This window comes from Micromys minutus, assembly GCF_963924665.1.
Source record: "Micromys minutus genome assembly, chromosome: 1".
Lineage (NCBI taxonomy): Eukaryota > Metazoa > Chordata > Mammalia > Rodentia > Muridae > Micromys > Micromys minutus.
In genome coordinates this window covers 85,519,889-85,541,851 of record NC_137969.1, presented here as the reverse complement: position 1 = coordinate 85,541,851, position 21,963 = coordinate 85,519,889, and the positions used below count along the sequence as shown (strand labels likewise).

The 21,963-nt window shown below is 36.6% G+C and overlaps 1 protein-coding gene across 1 annotated transcript in view; it reads right to left on the bottom strand.

The window, feature by feature from the left end:
- XPR1 (xenotropic and polytropic retrovirus receptor 1) overlaps positions 1–21,963 on the bottom strand; it is a 141,703-nt gene that overhangs the window by 33,542 nt on the left and 86,198 nt on the right. The window contains exons 4-7 of the mRNA XM_080908461.1: positions 15,450–15,673; positions 12,122–12,271; positions 11,783–11,866; positions 8,635–8,716 (exon numbers count right to left, since the gene is read on the bottom strand). Of these exons, the coding sequence (XP_080764587.1) occupies positions 8,635–8,716; positions 11,783–11,866; positions 12,122–12,271; positions 15,450–15,673 (540 nt within the window). The remainder of the gene's footprint in view (positions 1–8,634; positions 8,717–11,782; positions 11,867–12,121; positions 12,272–15,449; positions 15,674–21,963) is intronic.

The following is a 21,963-nucleotide window of genomic DNA, read 5'->3' as shown; positions in this document are numbered from 1 at the left end:
TTAGTTTTGAGACATGCAGTCATGGCTATCCTGGAGCATGCTACGTAAACCAGGCTGGCCTCAAACTCACAGAGATCCTCTTGCTTCTGCCTCCTGTGTGTTGGCATGCATACCACCATGCTTGGTCATTTTGTTAATGGGAGCTTTTTGTATGATACAACCTCTTCAACATTGCTTTCTCTGTCATTACATTAGTTACTTAACATCTACTTCACAGATTTGTTGTAAAATGAAGATACAAAACAAAAGAAGACAATGTGGAAATTTAAATGTCACATAAATAATAATTGACATCTGTGGAATGCTTAATATGGCAAGGGTTTAGTCTTATTCTTGGTGCTTTTATATGTAATAGTTAGTTTAAACCATTAAAATAGTTTTGTGAATTTAAATTACTATGTCTATGCTGATTGAGAAAACTGGAGCACAGATAAATTAATTTGCTCTGGATTATTGAGCTAAAATGTAGCCTTTCATTGTCCTGGCCTTGAACCTGAAGGGACATACCTGCCTCTACCTCCACACCTGACTGCAACCTTTACAACTGCATACAAAGCTGGGGCTCTCAAGTACTGCATTGCTCCAATGCCCATTCACTCAGTACCACTACTACAGCTCTCCTAGTTCTGTGAAACAGAAACAAACACCTTAGCTCTGTGAACGAGCTCTTAAAGACATCTCTTCTCCAGCTTACCTTTCCCAAACCCACCCGATGTATCTTATCTTTTAAAAAAGTGAGTCCCCATCCCTCTGCACCTACTGTGCTCTTTCATTTTATCTCTATCAAGTTATACTTACTTAATTTTAACAACCATTTATTGTTTATAAAATATTTAATAACAAAAATAACAGGATAGAAAAAGTGTTTGATTTGAAATCAAATATATAAACCAGATATCAAATCCTAGTAGGATAAATTATTTGACTTAAGAGTTTCTACTTCTCAGTTTCCTCTTGGTCAGTGAAAATATCATCTGTTCTCACACTGGACTTGATCCCCAGTACTGCATAAAACTGAAATTATACATGCCAGCTATCATAGCACTTGAGAGGTGGAGGCAAGAGGATCAAAGGTTCATAGTCATCCTTAGCTACAAAGTAGTTTTTAGTTCAGCCTGAACTACAAGCGACCCATTAAAAACAAAACAAACAACATACTTTTGAAATAAAATATGTCCAACATCATCCTAAGAACTGAAGATACTATTCAACAGTGAAAAGCAGACAAGATACTACTCTCCACTGAATAGCTACATAACAGTATATAGTGAGAGGGAAGGTGGTAAAACAGCAGGCTAAGACTTTTAGGAGATTACACTTGCCTTATTACAGAATGAAGAATGAGACCCTGGAATCTCTAGGGACTCCAGGTATAGAGGGGGCACAAAGAGCTCAGTGATCAAAGGCCAAGGTCACTGACTGGAATGAACTAAGGTTCCCAGTGGCATACCAGACTGGGTTTTGTAGTACTTTGCTCAGATTTAAGCTTTTATTATGATATATAACCTGGTAGAAAGTTTTGGATGTAAGTGTCACTCACATTAATGGACTACTCTAGCTGTTATGTGATAAATGGTCCATAAGAGAACCAGCAGAGTTAAGATTAGTTAGAAATTAGATGAGTAGAAAACCTCATTTGTAGTTTTACATTATGAATCCTACGACCCCAGACATATTATAAAATATAGATAATTCCAAAGAATTTACGATAAAACTGTAAGAGTTAATAGCTTCAGCAAAGTTGCAGAATATAAGGTCAATCAACACACACATTCAGCTGTGTTTATATATATCAGTAATAAGCAATCTAAAAATAAAATTAGGAATACAATTTTAACAATACTTAAAAGAATTAAACATTTAGTAGCAATTTTAACCATGGAAGTCAAAGGTTTATATGCCAAGAGTAAGAAAACATTTAGAAATTAAAGTGTATTCTAGTATATAGAAAGAAAAGCCATGGTCACTGACTGGAAGATTTGATATTGTTAAGATAGCAAATCAATCGACACATTTCATGAAATCCCTATCAAAATTCCAATGGCCATTTTGTTTTCAGGAAAAAAAAATAGAACAGTCAACAAATCTCAGAATTACATGGGAAAACGTCTCCAATAACCAAGTAATAAAATTAATAGTAATAAAAAATTAATAAAGTTGAAAAATTCATACTCAAATTTTAGAATGTACTATAATTGTACAATAATCAAAACAGTGTGTAAGGGTGTAAAAATGATTTATACATAAAGGGGTTAAAAAACCCCCAAATAAACCATATGTGTACAACCAGTTGACATTCAACAAATTTACCAACATTCCATGGGGAAAACATACTCTTCAGCTAGTGCCAGAACAACTAGACATCCACATACAAAAAAATAAAGCTAGAACCCTAATCTTATAATACAGACAAAAATTATCTCAAAACTGATAATAAACTGGGACTGGCAGCACATGACTTTAATCTCAGCACTTGGAAGGCAGAGGCAGGATACTAGCCTGGTCTACAGAGTGAGCAAGGCCAGCCTGGTAAGACCTTTTTAAAAAAAATCTTAACACATAGACTAAAAACTATTAAATATTCTTTGGGGGAAAAAGTTATATCACCACAATGTAGTATTTGGCTATATATGTGTAAATAAATACAAAAAAGAAGAAAAAAACAGATAATTTGAACAAAAAATTCTGAAAAATGGAAGAAAAGCTGTAAATCACCTCTCTGACAAGTCACTATTTCGAATAGATAAAGAATTCTTCTAGGTGGCTGGAGTGATGGCTCAGCAGTTAAGAGCACTGACTGTTCTTCCAGAGGTCCTGAGTTCAGTTCCCAGCAACCACATGGTGGCTCACAACCATCTGTAATGAGATCTGATGCTCTCTTCTGGTGTGTCTGAAGAGCGTGACAGTGCACTCATATACATAACATAAATCTTTAAAAAAATTCTTCTAGCTTCAGAGAAAAATGTGGTCAAAAGATTTAGGTATATATTCAAAGAATACATAAACGACTAACAAGCCTAGGGAAAAATGCATGAAATGATTAGTTATTAGGAAAATGCAAATTAAAAGAATAACAAGAGAAAACCTCACATTCACTTGGATAGATTTAAAAGAACCCTCACACATCACTAGAAAAAAATATTTAAAAAAATGTAAAATAGAAAACAATATGGTGCCCCAAGCCAGCACACCTGAGTTCCATTTTTGGCTCCAATAGGAAGAAAAGAACTTACTCACCTAAACTGCCCATACAGGTTTTCTGACCACTATGTGTGAGCCATAGCAAGCACATGCACATGGCTCCCCAACATAATAATATGAACAAAGAAAAACGTTAAGTTTAGAAAGAAGCCTCTATGAATGGATAAACAAACTGTGGTATGTGGGATGCAGTACTGAATAATACCACAACATGAATGAATGTTAAGTGAAGAAGCCACAGGATTTCAGTTACACAAACTATCTAGAAGAGGTATATCCATAGAGATAGAAACAAGACAGAAGTTGTCAACAGCTGAAGCAATAGAAATCTGTGACTGAGCTTCCTTTTAGGATGACAAAATGTTTGGGTGGATTGTTCAACAATACTGATTTCTTGTTGTAAAATAGTTAATTTTTAGGTCAGGGAAATGGGTTAGTATAAGCAAGCATAAGGAAATGAGTTTGGGCCATATAAAACCAGGTGTGGTCATAGCTGCTTATAAATTAGTGTGGTTCCATGGAGCTAGGCAGGTCTGGGAAGTTCACTAACCAGCAGCCTAGCAAAATGACCAGCCTCAAGTTCAGGGAGCAACCTGGCCTCAGGGAATAAAGCAGGGAACAAAAAAGATATCTGTCATCCACTTCTGGTCTTTCTACATGCACACATGCTGGGTATACCTGTACACATGCATACAACATACACACAAACACACATACATGTACAGAGCAGGAGTGTTAATCTTATATATTCTTCATTTCATTTAAAGAAATAATTTCAGAGAGGGAAAGTAATAAGACATTGAAATTGACACTGCAATTCCTCTCTTAAGTTGAACTGTCTGTTTACTACTCACATTGCTCTAACATTCCACAAACTTCTAATTCTGTCTAGTCAACTTGACATAACCTAGAGTGACCTGGGAAGAGGTATTCCAATTGAGAATTTGCTTATGACTGATATGAGAAGGCCCAGCCCACTGTGGGTAGCAGCATTCCTAGGCAAGTAGGCCTGGGATATATATATAGAAAGCCAGCCAGAAAGTGAGCTAGTAAGCAGTGTTCCTCTATGGTTTCTGCTATAGGTTCCTGCCATTGGGTCCCTTCTTACCTTGAGTTCAGGCTCTGACTATCCTTAATGCCAGATTGTGACTTTAAAATGTAAGCCAAATAAACCCTTTTATTCCTAGCTTGCTTTTGGTCAGAGTATCACAGCAACAGAAATGCAAACTAGAACAATTAAATTTAATGAAAACATCCTTAAACTCCACTTTTATCATCAACAGTGGCAGCAGCTACAACAGCAACAACAAACGTTGAGGACATTTAGTAAGCTAAAGAAATAGCATTCTGAATGAAAACACAAGACTACAATTGTTAATGAACCGTTTTAGTCTCAAAGATATATAGCAGTCTTAATGGTTAGTAGTCAATTTATTCATTAAAGAACACAAACTTTGAGTGATACAATTTCTAAACTGTAAGTGTATCTGTTCACAATATACCAACTTCTTTATGGTATAGTTTCTCTGGTACAATCCTTTCGTAGATAGGCTGAGGATTAAATTACAACTTTTTTTTTGTTAGACAAGATCATCACAAAACATCCCAAGTAATTACAAAATAAGATGAGTTAATATAATTTCTATGTAAGAATAAGAATGTCACCTCTGTGAATAATGGGTCCATATAAAAAAAGCTACATACTGTTCCAGTCTAAAGTCTCACATAGTTTATAAACTCTTATGGAAAGGATAGCTAACATTCATTAGGCAGCTGTCTTGGGCTAAGTGATGTGTGTTGCTTGCCATGTATAATTTTATTAAATTTCACAGCAAAACCATACATTTTAAAAACAGGAGATAAATGAAGAAACTGAGAATTAAATCAAGTCCCCTGTCTAAGGACACAGGGATTTAATCTTAGTAATCCAGTTCCAGAGCCTGCTGAACTTGTATATAAGTTATATACCACATCTGTTAACTCAAAACAAAAACCAATGACCCAAACAGAAGCCTATTCTAAACTTTATCATTATAGCCCTTGCTGTATTGGACAAAGTTTCTGGATCTGTTTTCTTTGTTGTTCTAGGTCCTGCTTCACTGTTGAGATTTATCACAGAACAGTACCTGTGCTTTAACTCTTTCCAGTCATGGGAAGCACTGTCTTCTAATACACATTTTAATATTTTTGCAAATTAAATCATATAATATGCACTTTTGGTGTTTGGCTTCTTTTGTTTACTTTAAAATGGTTAATCTCATGTTCTAAAACCTCACTTATAAACTTTTATCTGTTCCTACATGAAGCTACACTTCATGCTACTCCCTTCACTACACCATTCCATTGGGTAAAAATCTGTTATGTTGTTGACAGAACACTGGGTTGTTCCAGTTTGTGGACATTAAAATAGTACAGCTACTAATGTTCTCGAAGGTTCTCCTGTAGATATATGTTCTCATTTCTATGACTAGAGATGCCTCATAGGTTAACACACAGTCAGTTTTGGAGAATAGTGCCAAGCAGTTCTCGGAAATGCTGTGCCTACATCTCATTTCCAGCACTGCCGCCATGATGTGCCACTGTGCAGGGCAGCACTGCTCACGTACACAGTTCACCATCAATGGCTGTGAACAATTTCTAAGATGCTACTGTTATAAGCAAAATGGCACAAAATAATTTCTTTGTATTGTAGTCTCCTAGGTTGTGAGCTACATTTACAAAATATAAATTAATTAAAATGACTGTAACATTTTACATATATTACCAATTATTCTCCAAAGGGATGTCAACAGTCTATAATAGTCTTACCATTAATTTACAAGTGCTTATTTTACACCCTTTTATCTACTGCAAACATTAAGTAGTTTGTGAAATCTGGCATACTTTGATTGTTTCAAATTAGGCAAAGGTTAATAGAAGAAAAACTAAAAAAACAAAAATCTATACAGGAAACATTTCATTTTCATGAAACTAAAACTCTGGGACATGAGATTTTTCTGGCAAATTATTGAACACTAGGCCATGTCCCCTTGAGAGACCACACCAATTATGCACATAATCTTTTATGTGAATGCTCAAAGAGAAGAATTGTGCTTGTACATGCATTACTCCTGCTGTGTTCCCTCTGACGCTCACCACTGCCATCTTCTCAGTACCCGAGGGGAGACAAATAAAGATAGACAGCTGGCTTTATCTGTTTTCCCTCCCCCTCACCAATACACATGCAAATCAAACAAAAAAGGGCTCCCAGGTTAAAATACAATGCTAGATATATAAATTGCATGTATTAAAAAAAACTGTCACAATAATACAGTCTATGTTTACTAAAAACTCAGCTTGTCCTAAATTAAAAAATAAAACACAAACAAAACCCCTTTCCATTTAATTCACATGAAAAGAAAGGATTGATTTCTCCTGGTTTTTCAGTACATTCTGGTACTGAGTTACACAACTCACTCCTCCCCCCACACACTTACGTTTTTTTTGTCTTAAGACTTGTGGGGATCAAGGGTAGTCGAGAGATACACGAAAGTGACTGTGGTTTGACTGGGTAGATGGCACAGTGAGCAAAGAGGATATGAGGTTGAATGCAAGGAATCCACATAAAAAGTGAGATTTTATAATATTAATCTATGATCCCTGTGCTCTAGCAACAAGATGGCAGCTGGAGACAGGAAAATCTTAGAAGCTTGTAGACCAGCTAGTTTGGCACAGCAGAGTTAAACAACAGAGAAACCTTGCCTCAAAACAAGATAGAATGATGCCTGTTGTGGTCCCCTGATCCTCTACCTGCGCAGTGGCACATGACTGTGCTTATATTTACATTTATGGAACACACAAAACACACACATCACATTTTAAGGTTACTTATAGATGAGCAAATAAAAATAAGTTCTCAATAATCCTATATATTTAAGGTACTGAGTCCACTGACTAGATGAAGAGACTGCTTTAGAACAGAACAGTTGACCATAACAACCAACAACCAATGGTGGGACTGTGACTGAAACGCAGGCAGGATCTATGCTCTTTCCCTGGCAGCTAGCTTGATAATATAGGTGTGTGTGTGTACTGCTGAATTTTATACAACTAAACTATAATTACTCTATACACAGAAACAGGTTACAAAATTATCATAAACCTCATCAATATTAAATGTACACTAAAGTTGCATAATACTTTTTAGCAACTGGAGGGAAGAAGAACTCTCGATGCTTTGGTTTTGAGTAATGGCTGAGCTGTCTCTCTAGCCAGAGAACTCTAGTAATATAATGAAATTATACAATCAATAGGAAAGTTCATGTAAAAGCCCTTGCAACTAGGGTTATAACTTTATAATGTAAAACAGGCAACGCTGAGGTGAATGCTTGCAAGAAATAATAAAGGTCTGTACATTTAATTTCAATTGGTTTTCTCTTCTATCCATTCAGACTTCCTCAATACTTGTTAAACTCCTGTTATCTCCGTGTAGTGTTCTAGTACTTAGAGACAAACGCCCAGGCATTGAGGTGTTTGCGATTAAGTCCAAATATTGCTTACATGTTAGTGGGAAGTGAAGACATGAGTATGTGGTGCACTGTCATGTCACAAGCAACTGAGGAAATGAATGTAGGCTAAAGGGGTAGAAAAATAGAGAAGAGACTATTTTAGTGTAAGGTGATCACAGAAGGCCTCACTGGGAAGACAGCATTGCTTAGAGATCTAAATGAAAGGAAAGAATAAGGCAAATAGATACCCTGGGAAAAAGCTCCTTAGGTAACAGATGTGTTCAAAGAACAGTAAATGCAACTGAGTGAGCACAGGAGAAAGACCGGATAGGAAGTAACAAATAAGGTGCGATATCCTTGAAGATCTTGTTTACTACGATGGGGGAGGGGCTGAGGAAAGGAGAATGGGAGAAAGAAAACCGCCCTCCCACGGTGGATGCACACTTGTACAGTAAACATGAAATGATTCTTGAGACAGAGACGTACTAACAGATGGAGTGAAAGTGATAAATTCAAACAGTATAAAGACACAGCAGTAAGATTTTTTTGTATGTATTAATGATAAAATATGAAGGATAAAATATGTGTTGGCCAAAGGTTATGTATGTACCATGGATGTTGTTCCCCAGCTTGTAGTGTTACTGGGAGGGGGAAATTTTAAGAGGTCAGGGCCAGTAAGCAACCTGGCTCTCCTCTCTTAAAAGTTTAGGCTTTATCTGAGGGACTTAAACAAAAAACAAAACAAAACAAAAACAAAAAAAAAAAATCAAGGGATGGTCTATAAAATATATCCCAAGGGAAAAATAAAAAAAAATGTCTAAAACCACCCAACAAAACTTCTTACAATAGCTTTGGTAGGTATACTTGATTCTTTACAGAAGGGCAGAATATGACATTAAAAAAAAAAAAAAAAAAAGAACAAATGAGTTAAAAGGTAAAGAATTACCTGCAAACACAAGAGTAATATTCAGCACAATGAATATTCCACAAAATAGGCCAACTCTAAAAGTAGTCCATGCTGGTGCAGGCTGTGGACAGAACACAAAACTGAGTCAAACACAAGAGAGCAAACACATGTAATGTGTGCCACAGTAGAGTAACTTAGCAGCATAAAGGACAATCTATTTTATTATCCTAACCTTTGTAACTCTGAAGCAGAAGATCATTCCCATGCCATCTTCCTATTACTACAATAGGGACACCATTGAGTTCTTTTTACAGAAATCAGAATCATGAGGTTAGGGAGATGTTCATCCAGTTAAGTACTTGCTATGTTGGCATGAGGGCATGAACTGGATACCCAATACCCACATAAAATCCAGACAGATCCCACATAAAAGGCTGGGCACAGTACATGTTTGTAATTCCAGTCCTAGGTAGACAAATGCAGACAGATTCCTGGACCTCCCGGGACAATGAACCCAGACAAACTTGTGAGCTCCTGGTTCACTGATAGACTGTCTCCAAAAACAAGAAACACACCTCTTTAAAATAACTAAACAACACACACACACAGAGACACATACATACATACATACACACACACACACATAGACACACACACACACACGAGAGAGAGAGAGAGAGAGAGAGAGAGAGAGAGAGAGAGAGAGAGAGAGAGAGAGAGAGAGAGAGAGAGAGAGAGAGAGAAGACAGGGGGGAGGAAGGAGGGGGCAGGCAGACAGACAGAAACAGAGTCATAAAATAAGATGGCAATCTTAGGCTTCAGATTAATACAATAAAGTAGGTTCTCTCTGAATGATTTAGAATACAATTAAATTTTTATAAAATGCATTTATCTCTATATTTTGGAAGTCAGAATTACTCAGTTTGAGTTTACTCTGATACTATGAATAATGAGAGTCAATGGGAAAGGAAAGGACATGTACTTTCTGATGATGCTTATGCTTTTGTACTGAGAAAATGTAAAAAATGTAAAACTATTTATAATAGCCAGAAGCTGGAAAGCACCCAGATGTCGTCCTTCAGAAGAAGAATGGATACAAAAATTGTGGTATATATTTACACAATGGAGTACTACTTAGCTATTAGAAACAATGACTTTATGAAATTCCTAGAAAAATGGATATATCTAGAGAATATCATCCCGAGTGAGGTAACCCAGTCACAGAAGAACAGACATAATATGCAGTCAGTGATAACAGGATACTAGCCCCAGAAAATTCTGAATACCCCGAAACAACTCACAGGCCATATGAAGCTCAAGAAAAATAAAGGCCAAAAAGTGAAAGCCTCAGTCCTTCTGAGGAAAAAAATAAGTGTACAGTACCCTCTTAGAATGTGGTACTCCTGGACCTTAAATCATTAATAATCCAAGAGCTAAGAATTAAAAATAAAAAAAAGGGATGGGCATATAAAAATCTCCAGTGCAATGGAATAATTTTTTTGCTATAATTTGATTTTATATCTAACATTAAAATTACTTTTTTTCTAAAGCAAACAGAAAATTTCTTAATATAAAGGGATAATGGATAGAGAGATATGGATGTTTCAGTGTTAAGGATAAGAGAGTAGGCTTAAATAGACCTTCAAAACACACACACGGACACACACAGAGATACACACCCACAAATACACACAAATATAGACACATACACACACCACATAAAAACTCTGATTACTTGTCATGAGAGCTATCTGTATTGTCAGTTTCAGAATGAAAGTATCTAGAAGGAAGACAGTAATTTATCTTTTCCTCAAAGCTACTTTAGTTTCATAAATTGCACACTACATTCTATTTACAGAGGGATGTCTATCATCATTTAAAATGTTATGAACAGTGCAGTGAATATATGCAGTAACTGCCCTGTCCTTAGATGCTCCCCTCCCCCTCTCAGTGTACACCTTTCCTCCTCACCAGATAACCGCTTCATGTTTTCTTTATGTCTCCTCTAAACACATTCTTAAACACTTTAATTTTTAAAATTAATTCTCTCTTTTAAAGTTTTATTCTTATATAAATGATATAACAAATTATATACATTTAAAACACAACTTCTATGTTTGTTCTTCTGGTGCTTTTATAGTTTTTCTCTATCTTTCAAGCAGTTTGAATGTGATGTGTCTATGGGGAAATTTGTTACTTTCAGCTGTACTTGATGTGCAGTCAAATGGATCCTTTGTACACCAGCTTGCTATCCCCAGTTAGCTGTAGTAGGTGTATGGATCACTGCATTTTCTACAAAGATCATCAAGTCACAAACAAACAGCAAAACCACAAAACCTCCAGCAGTTTTACTTCTTTCTTTTTAACCTGAATGCCTTTTATGTCCTTTTCTGACCTTATCACATCGGCTATAATCATTGGGAAAAGGTGAAATGACAGTCCTAAGACTGAATATAAAATTTGCTCCAGTCTTGTTAGGGAAGTCTCAAATGTTTTCCTGTTAAGTATGACATTAATTCTAATTTTTCATACATGTTGGTTGTTATATATAAACTCTTCATTATTAATTTCAATACATTGTTATGACACAAAATACTCTATGATAAAAATTATTTTAATTTATTAAGACACATTTTATGAGACAGAGATATGACTTAAATGCTATCTATATAAATAGCATTTAATAAATCCTCCCCCCACCTCCTTTTTACAGGGGTAATAATTGTTATTTTGGGAAAAGCTATATGGTAACCCAGTACATCTAAATCTCCCACATCATGAACAACAACAAAACGCTTCATCTCAGCTGATAATAGCAAGAAGCAAGTATGTATAAGAACGAGAAGGGGAGGGAGCTGGGGGGACAGCACTAAGAGAAAGGGGCAAGGCTCTGCAATTAATTCATTACGATTGAAGGCTCACATCCACTTTTTCCTCCTCCCCTTTTCTTTCCTTGACATAGGATCTTATGTAGCCCAGCCTGGCCCTGAACTAATGGTTATCCTGCCTTAGCCTCCTAAACACTGAATTAAAACATTTGTCACCATGCCCAGATCCTAGAATCTAATTTTTTTGAATGAGAATAGTAGCAACTACTTACAAAACTGTTTAATATAATGACACCAGATAACAATATTGTGTTACTAAATATGCAAAAGGAAACCAAGCTCTGGAAGCAAGTACTAGCCTGAGCAGCCCCCAATGGAGGGACCCGTAATCGCTTCATAGCCTTTTGTCTGTCGCCATCTTCAAGTTCATTGGTGACCACTGCCTAAAAGAAAATGATCAAGTTTTGTATAAGTTATTCTAAATGAAAGGGTTATGCATACATATGCATATGTATAATGTCTCAATAGCCTCTTGATAAGTATACTGATAAGCAAAAGAAAAAGACCTTAAATAAGAGTATAGGTACTCTAAGCCAGCAATTTACAAAAGCCTACAGGACTTGTAAAAATGGTGAATTACTCCTTTAAAATACATACAAACAAGACTGAACATATATGGCAAGCAAGCAGTGCTGTACCTCAGTCTCAGAAATGAGCTGGTTGATTTTCTTGCATATATAAAATGGGGCCACCTCTACATGGGCCACTCGCCAATCTGCTCCACGAGATGTCTCCAGGATCTTGTCATGCTTTTTAAGGATTTTTCGAAACCCTGTAAAATTCAGATTCTACGGGAAGAAAAGAAATATAACTATCACTCACAGCATCATTAAAGAAGATTAAAACAGTGAAGCAGTAGACACTGACTGAGCTGACTGAACAAATCCTGAAGTGCACTAGCACCTTCCTAGAAGCACCCTACACTGCCGACATGGGGAAGACTCTCTGGTCACAGGTTCCAAGGTAGAACCCCACGAGGAACGTTATTTTTCTTCCAAATAAATTAATGAAAATCCTAAGTTCTAAGCATTTTTATTCCCAACTTTTCCACATATAACCATTTCAAAATGGGCTGTTTTACTGCTTTGGCCAAAAGAGTCCTTTCAGAAAATGCCTTGCATTCATCACTCACTAAGTCCATTTCCTTTACTTCTTTGTTTTTTGAGGGTCACTTCTTTCTTTCTTTCTTTCTTTCTTTCTTTCTTTCTTTTTTTCTTTCTTTTTTGGAAATAAAGAAGAGTATTTTCACTCCTACTGGTATAAACACATATAAGAATAACAGACACATATCTAGTTCTCTTAACTTTCGATTTCTTTCCATTCATCTCAGCTTCGGGATGAAAAGGAGAAAGAAGGAGAGGCCAGCGGAAAGGCAAAAAAAAAAAAAAAAAAAAAGAAAAGAAAAGAAAAAAAAAAACCCCACTGTACAGGGCAGTGACACTGTGTGGAAGCCCCACTTTCCTTCAGCTTCTACAAAAATCAAAGAGTGCATTTTCCTATGCCCAGTCACCTGTTCCCATCATCTGAAATGGCAGGAAAGCATGGACTTGTAGGTCAAGATCAGATCTACATGAGACCGTTAGGTTTCTTGCTCATTTGTTAGAATCTATTCCTTGGACCAAATGCATGATGAAACTGGGGTGCATGTGTATGTGCGCGTGCACGTGTGTGTGTGTGTGTGTGTGTGTGTGTGTGTGTGTGTGTTTGCTTGCATGCAGCATAGTATGTGTTCATGCATGTGTGTAGATAGGGTCTTTTACTGAACCTGGAGCTCACCAATTTGGCCAGACTGACTAGCTAATACTCCCCAGGGGTCCTCTTGTTTTCCTGGGAGTATAGACCAGTATGGCCAAACTTGACCCTTTCACTTTTGTCTTAGGAATCTTAAGTCAGTTCTTTATGTTTTCATGAAAAACACTTTCCCCAATCCTAGATATGGCTTTAAGTTTTTCCTTTTCTTGGGGCTGAAGAGACTGTTCAATGGAATAGTATATGTGGTATTCTTGCAGAGGTCTGAATTCAAATCCCAGAACCTACATCAGACAGTTACATCTGCCTGTAACTCCAGTTCTGAGGATCTGATGTTTTTTGGTCTGTATGGATACTGCATACGTGCAACGTACATACAGATAACCTGGCACACAAATGTGTGTATGTGTGTGTGTGTGTGTGTGTGTGTATACACACATATACATATATATATATGATTTTTAAATAGAAATAATTTCTTATAGAATAGGACATAATTTAAAGAATATCCCTTTATTTGTATTTATGAGAGTTCTGCCTGCATGAATATAAATGAAGTGTATGTGTCTGGTGCCCTCAGAGGCCAATAGGTCCCTCTGAAAGAGCAATACATGCTCCTAAGCACTGGGTCATCTCTCCAGCTCTAGAACAGAACTTTTATAGTTATTATAACTTTTATAATAATTATAAGTATTATGGAGAGATGGCTCAGCAGTTAAGAGCCCTTGTTGTTGCAAAAAATTCCAGGTTGGATTACTAGCACCTACATGGTCACTTACAAATGTCTTTGTTTTGTCCTTGGTATTTTTGTTTGTTTGTTTATTTGTTTTAATAACTGTTCAAAATAAAACATTGCTGATAAGATGGATATTTCCTATTACTTTAAAAAAGGTTTATTTTTATGTTTTCGAATATGTTTGTGTAACTGTATGTCACACATGTACAGGTGCCTGTAGCAGCCAGAAAAGGACAGTAGTTAGTAGAGATTTGTGAAGCTCCCAATGTGGCTACTAGGAAATGAACTCAGGTTTTCTAGAAGAGCAGCAAGTGCTCTGAACAATTGAGCACTAAGTTAATACTAAATTAATAGCTGTGGAAAAGCATTTTGTTTCTTTCAATATTTAGTTGTTGATATGAGTTTGTAAAAATTAAATTATAAAGCTATGGAAAAATGTCAAAAAAGGAGCCTAGGCATGTGGACTAAATAGCTAGGTACTACTCAGAAGGCCGAGGCAGGAGAGATTCAAGTTTCAGATCAGCCTGGGGAATCTAATGAAAACAAAGGAACTTATCATTTATTTCTCCATTATTACTTTTCTGCTGAATTATTTCTTCTTTGAGCGTTAAAACATTAAATTATCAAAGAAACTATGAAATTGATGGGGAAGGTACACATACTAACAACTTAGGTCATTGTAGATATGGATTTCAAGTACTTTGTATTTAAAAATTCCAACGTGTGCTGAGATGGCGCACACCTTTATTTAATCCCAACAGTGGCAACTCACAGATCTCTGTGAGTTTAAGGCCAGCCTGGTTTAACAGAAGCACTTTAGGACAGCCAGGGCTACTAAAAAACACTGTCTCAAAAAACAAAACAAAACAAACAACCCAACATTATAAGTACTTAGGGGCATCTTTTGACTGAAAGACTAGCAGTTAACTGTGTATGTGTTTGAGGCTTGAAGTTGATTTGAATATATTCCTCACTTGCTATCCACTTTATATTACTGATGCAGGCTGTTTTGCTGAGCCAAGAGCTCTCTGCTTTTGCTAGTCTGGCTAACCATATTCTTTGGGAAGTTCTTGTCTGCCTCCTGTATGTAGGAATTACAGGGGGGCTGTCATGCCTGCCTGGCTTTTATATGGGCTCAGGGAACCTGAACTCCAGTGCTTAGACTTGAATGGCAAGTGCTCTATCTGCTGAGCAATCCCTATAAAAGACTGTACAAACACACACACACACACACACACACACACACACACACACACACACACACACACACACAAACTGTTCAAAAAACAAGTCTTGTTAATAGTTTTAATTCTTCTAGTACATGGTTGTTAGTTTATGTTTTCTTTTTCCCAAAAAGACATTTAAATTCCAAGAACCCCAAGAATAAAGATGATTTTAATCTTTAGGGGATTCAGTACACTCTAATTCTACTTATTAGAATTTTATTTTACAATGCCATTCTGTAAGATAAGACTAAGCACCTGATAGTTCTGCAGCAGGATGAGACTGAGGTAGAACTCGCTGAAGGCCAGCTTAAGGTCTTTAATATTCCTATGTTGCACACGCTCCTCATGGGACAGGTGGAACACTGGCTTTCTGCGTTGTCGCAGTGTTGTGACACCCGTGCTTTCTTTCTGCACATCCAGTGATGACTGAAGCTCATTCTGAAGTGTAGCAAACCTGCGCTGAGCCTCTGCCAGCTTCTCTATAAGGAAAGAACATTATCCAATCAGGCTAAAGATATATATACAAACAAAACCACCCATACATTTAAAACTAGAATCTAAAAATAAAATAAAATGTATTCATCTACCAATCTTGTATTAGTGATACAAGTGATAAACATGCTCAACTTTGAATAATTTTTATTTTATTGAATTCTAAATTTTTCTTGATGATACTAATTTGCTTCGAATTCCTAGGGAAAATTATACAAGATATGTAGAATATGATAAGAGAAAACATTTTGGCCCAAACCTGTGCATTCCCCTCACTTTCCTCCCTGCAAAGCTGTTCCTGAATCCTTTCTTTTCATAAATAAGTTAATGCTAGAGTCACTAAGAGTAAAAGCATTACATTTACTATTAATTTGGAAAACAGTTTCAAGTTCTCGAAAAGTTAAACACAAAATTTACCATGTGATCAGCAACAATGATCCTAGGTATATATCTAACAGAACTGAACATAAAGTACTCACACAAAAACTTGATACATAAATAAACATGTCCTCCTATCAGCCAAATGTCTATCTGTCGATGAATGAGTAAACAAAGGTAGTGTGCTGTATACAAACAGTCTCAGCCATATAGAAAAGTAAGGATCAAAATCCACTCACATGAACTGTCCAGAATGGGGAAAACCACAAAACATTAGCAGTACGGAAGGAGAACTGTAGAGTGACTCTTAGCAGGAATTAAGGGGAACACGTCTTAAAAGGATAACAAGAATGTTCTGGAATTAGATAGTGATGATTTACAACATTGTGACTATACTTGAAATTACAAATTCTAAGAGAGTAAATGCTGGTAGTAGGATGTAGCCCAGTTAGTAAAGTGCTTGCCTGCATTCATGAGGTCCTGGAATTTATCTCCAGCACTTAAGATGGATAGATAGATAGATAGATAGATAGATAGATAGATAGATAGATAGATAGACAGACAGACAGACATAACAAAACTGATTTTTTTGTATTATATAGCTTATTTTTAAAAAGCTATGATAGACACATTTCTAAAGGTCCAGCAAAGGGCTAGACGCTCTTGCTGCCAGGCCTGACAACCTGAGTACAATACCCAAGACCCACATGGTGGGAAAGAAAGAACTCCTCCAAGTTATCCTCTGACTTCCGCAAACATACTGACACACTGATGCACATGTGGACACACTCAATAAATGCAGTTTTAAAAAATGTTTAAAAAAACCTTTCTGGCTCTTCAACTTCATCCACAAACAGAACTAGAATTAGAGCTTGAGGCCGTGTTCGCTGTGCCTCCCACTGTACCCATCACTTCTCTCCCACACTAAAAACCACACTAAAACCAATGCACTGTGTGTTAAAACAGGACTATTTCTGAATAAATATGTTCTTGTTAGATACCTCAATACAAGGACTAGTCCCATGACCCCAAATCTGCAAGTGTTTCTAACAGATGGAGTAATACTTGCAGTCAACCTACAAAAACATCCATATATTTCACGTCACCTTTCATTTTTTAATATTTATACAGCCTTTTAAACTCCGGGTCATAATCAAATGGTTATTATGTGGTTGAATATGAGGGTTTCAAATTATCTGACAATAGTAAAAGCTTTCTGAACATGTAATGACCAAAATTTAATTCAGAATCAAGCAAGACAATGAACTAGTAGTTAGTTTGATAGATAGTGCTCATCCAGGGTGTATTGCACAACTTCATTTGAGCCTTGATTGTGAACACACAAATCCACTCAGCTCCGAACCAAGACTACTTGTGTGTTATGTATTAGTCCCTTTTCTGTATGCACAAGGTTTCCTGCTCCTTGAATCACAGTGGTGTAATTACAGAAAAGACTTGCAGCATTTTCCTACCACCATCTCTCTAAGTATTGTGTGAGTATCAAAACAGTGTATATTTAGGTTGTTTGTTAGAATGTCTGATTTTATACATAGCTATGATCTCCTTCCTTCGTAGACACACGAGTACATAGCTACAGCAAGTAAAAACAAAGGTCCTTTACTATTTTCTCAGTATCACTGCTGGTGTATATATAAGTATAACCACCAATTTTTAAAAATGTTCACATTTTTGAAATTAAAATATAATTACGTTGTTTTCCCTTTCCTTTTCCCCTCTCTTACTCTTCCCACACACACCCTGTTCTATCTTAAGTTCATGACCTCAGTTTCTTTGATACAGCTATCTATCTGTCTATCTACCAACCTACCAACCTATTTTGCTAAATACATAAATATAATCTGCTCATCACAAACATTATTTCCTAAACCAGTAATGTATGTGTACATGAACATGATTTTACAATCTTTATTTATAATATTGTGCACACGTCTACATGTGCACATTTGTACCTGGAGGTCAGAGAAAAGCTTTATGGAGTTGGTTCTCTCCCTCCACTCCTATGTAAGTAGAACTGACCTAAGGTCCTGAGGCTTGCATCACTGAGTGACAGGTGCTAAGGCACCTTGATAGCTCCATAAACATTCATATTAAAAGTTAGACTTAGAGTAATACTATACACTAAAGCTAGTATTTATTTGAGAAATTATGAGTAATATTTTTATTTCGGGTAGAGACACTCTGTTACAGATAAGTGGCTGAATCTGAACAAAGTAAGACACAGACAGCAGTGCCGCCGTCTTTGCTATGGAACAGGACATGCATGAAAGCCACTTTTGCAGGACTTACTTTTGAAAACTGTGATGGCATGAAAAAAAACCTCAACTGAAAATGAATTTCTGACTGTGTAGACCATAAAACCAGTTAAATTAAAACAACTTAATATTCAACATGCAGTATGCTAAAATAAGTCACTATAATACTTGAAATAATTTTTAAAATATTCAAACAAATAAAAATATTTTGAACATTTTGTTATTGTCAACTAAAAGTATTTCCTGTGTTGTCTAAAACTTATTTAATCCCAAAACTTAAAATGTGCTACATGATAAAAGATCTTGTGTTATCTTGTACTATTAAAAATGAATAGTTCATGGGAAAAAAAATATATGGTTATGAAATACTAAAATTTTCTTATCAAATCATGCTGCTTCTTTAAAAACATACAGAATTTGTAATGACCAATAAATGCAATTTCTTACAGGCATATGGACATCCCAAAGTTTGCAATTCAGTTAAATGAAACATCTATTCTGATACAATGTAATTATTTCTTTATACAAGTATGTTTAAGAAGGAAGTGTGTATGAGGAGTTTAGAGTTGATATCATAGTATCACCTAAGATCTCCATTCACAAATGGAGTATTTCACAGTGAAAATATGGTACTGGTGTCTAGATGGTGCTAGAGCAACATTGAAAGAGACACCAAATTTACATAAAAAAGAAAAAGCATCTGGTGGCACTGAGCACTCACTGTCACTCAGCACTTCACCGGAAGCACTAACAGCCCCAGTCAGAGCACCAGGTAGACGATGTGTTTTGTGATATCAGAAAAATCATTAACTTTATTAAAAGCTGCCTATAGTAGCTCATTTTTAAACCTGTGCTTAAAAGTTTTTCTAAACAGTTAACAAACAGAAGAATATGGTTAAAGATTCTTTCAGAGAAAATAAAATAGTCATAAGAGGCACATGGAGGAAGGGAATGAGTGGGAGAGAAGATGAGGGAAATGGGGAGGGGAATGAAGGGGTTCAGAATCAGGTGTGAGGGGGGACATAAGGGATGGCCAGATGGCCATGAAAATAAATGGAAATATGCATCTAGCAGAGTGAGGGGAACAAGGCAGAGACCTAGATATGAGAGGCACCCAAGAAGCAATGGGGGCATTCTTAGCTGTGACTCACATCATTGGAAATACGGAACCTGAAGGGGCTGCCTCCTGTAGCCAGGCAGAAACCCTAATGGAGCAATAGAAACACCAACCCATCACAAAACTTTCAACCCAAAATTTATTCTGTCTACAAGAAATGCAGGAACAGGAGATGGAGCAGAGATGGAGGGAATGGCCAACCAATGACTGCCCCAACTTGAAACCCATTCCACAGGCAAGCACCAGGCCCTGGCACTACCAATGATATTCTGTTATGCTTGCAGACAGGAGTCTAACATGGCTGTCCTGAGAGGCTCCACCCAAAAGCTGACCTTGGCACAACTGGCTAGCAATGGAGTGTGCTGCTCAGGCTGTAAAACTGAGCATGTAGACAGCACCACCTGCCAAAACTAAAACAAAGGCCCAATCTATCTAAGTGCAAATGGTGGTTTGACTGGGTATGGGCCCCATAGATGTATTTGAATGCTTAGTCCATAGGAAATGACACTATTAGAAGGTGTGGCCTTATTAGGAATGTGTGGCCTTGTTTGAAGAAGTAGATCACTGTGGAAGTGGGTTTTGAGGTCTCCTATGCTCAAAGTTCTACCCAGTGTGGAATCTTCCTGGCTATCTTCAGATCAAGATGTGTTTGCCTGTACGCTGCCATCCTTCCCACAATGATGAGAATGAACTAAGCTGCTGAACCTATAAGCTACCTCCAGTAAAATGTTTGCCTTTATAAGAGTTGCCTTGGTCATGATGTTTTTCCACAGTAATAAAACCCCTTCTGGTAAAGGCTCAAAATGTACTTCTTGGCTTCTGTAATTCTGCTTCTAGCTAACTATTCTTGTTAACTGAATTATATCAACCCAGGACATGGTTTTTGTGGTTAAAGGCTTACCCTGAGAAAGGTTCAAGGCTACACTGGGATCCCAAACACCCAGTGTTGCTGCCGGCTGACTAATAAGGACTTTCTATTGGCTTAACCCCACGTCTGAGCAGTCTTTTCTGGTGAATAACCTAGCATGTGTCACATTTTATCTGCTGATGGACATCCAGGCAGACTGTAACTTTAGTGTATAATACCTCAACAAACATGTGTATGCAGGTGTATCTTTGAGTAAGCTAACTTGATTCTTATCCAGAAATGTTATAGCTGGATCACACAGTTTTAAGTTTTTCTGAGAAGACTCTATTCCAATTTCCGCAATAGCTAAGCCTCCTCACCAACACTTGTTGTTTTCTTGATGATATTCTGAATGGAGTAAAATGTAATCTAAATGTAGTTTTAATTTCCAATTCACTGGTAGCTAAAGTTGCTGGACATTTTCTCCAGTAATTTTTGTACTGTCTCATTTGCTAATTGCCAGCTCAGTTTCCCTACCTAATGTTCTAGGCGTTTGTTCTCTGGGTGTTCCCTTTCTGAGTTTTTACATATTCTGTTGGATACAGAACTGTGAAACATGCTCTCCCATCCTACAGGTTATCTTTTCACCCTTAGAACTGTTTCCTTTCTTATAAAAGCCTTTTTTGGTTGGGTGTAAAATTCTATTCATTAATTCTTATTATCCTTAGTTACTGAAATCCTGTTGAAAACTGTTGTCTATGCTTCTATCTTGAAGCATTTCCATTATATTTCCTTCTGCTAGAAATTTCAGTTTCAGGTTTTATATTAAGACCTTTTACCCATTTTGAATGGATCTTTTTGGTATAGTATATAATAGGAATCTAGTTAGAATCTTTTATATCTTTTATATATGGGTTGCAGTTTTCTACATGCATTTGCTGAAGAGTCTTTTTCTCAATGTCTGTTTCAGGACTCTTACAGAGATTCACATACTTGTAGTTGCATGAGATTATTTCTAAGTCATCAGAGCCATTTGTTTATATGGCTGTTTTGTGTTAGAGCTATGCTATTTTTGTTACACTGTGGCTGGATAGTATAGTGAGCAAGATATTGTGATACGTCTGACACTGCTGTTTCTGCTCAGATGGCTTTGTCTACTAGCGTTGGTAGTGAGAATTTTGTTTTCTTTAAAAACACAGAAATATTATAAGAGTATGTTTCATTTTAATCCCAGGTGTGGGATATGGGACTGCTTCAGATTGTCCAGAGCTGATGACTACAATTTGTCTTGTGCTCAAGCTGGAGCATGATTTTTTCAGCTGCAGATAGTTTTTGGGAGTGTGTGATATTTGGAATTCTGGGAAATCTTCAGAGGGTAAATAAATGCTATAGGGTCCCAAGAGTTAGGAAGTTGTTGGCTGGTTGGTGGTTGGATGCTATTGCTTGTGGCTTGTTAAGTACATGAAAAAGAAAGGAGGGGGAGGAAGAAGAGGAGAAAGAGGAAGAAGAAGAGGGAGAAGTAGCAGTAGCAGTAGTAGTAATGGTAATAATAATAATAATAATAATAATAATAATAATAATAATAAAAGAAGATATCCTGACAGCTAAGATCAAACTTGCTTTAAAAAGCTCAATGCCCCTAATGAGCAGTAAGTAGTCTAA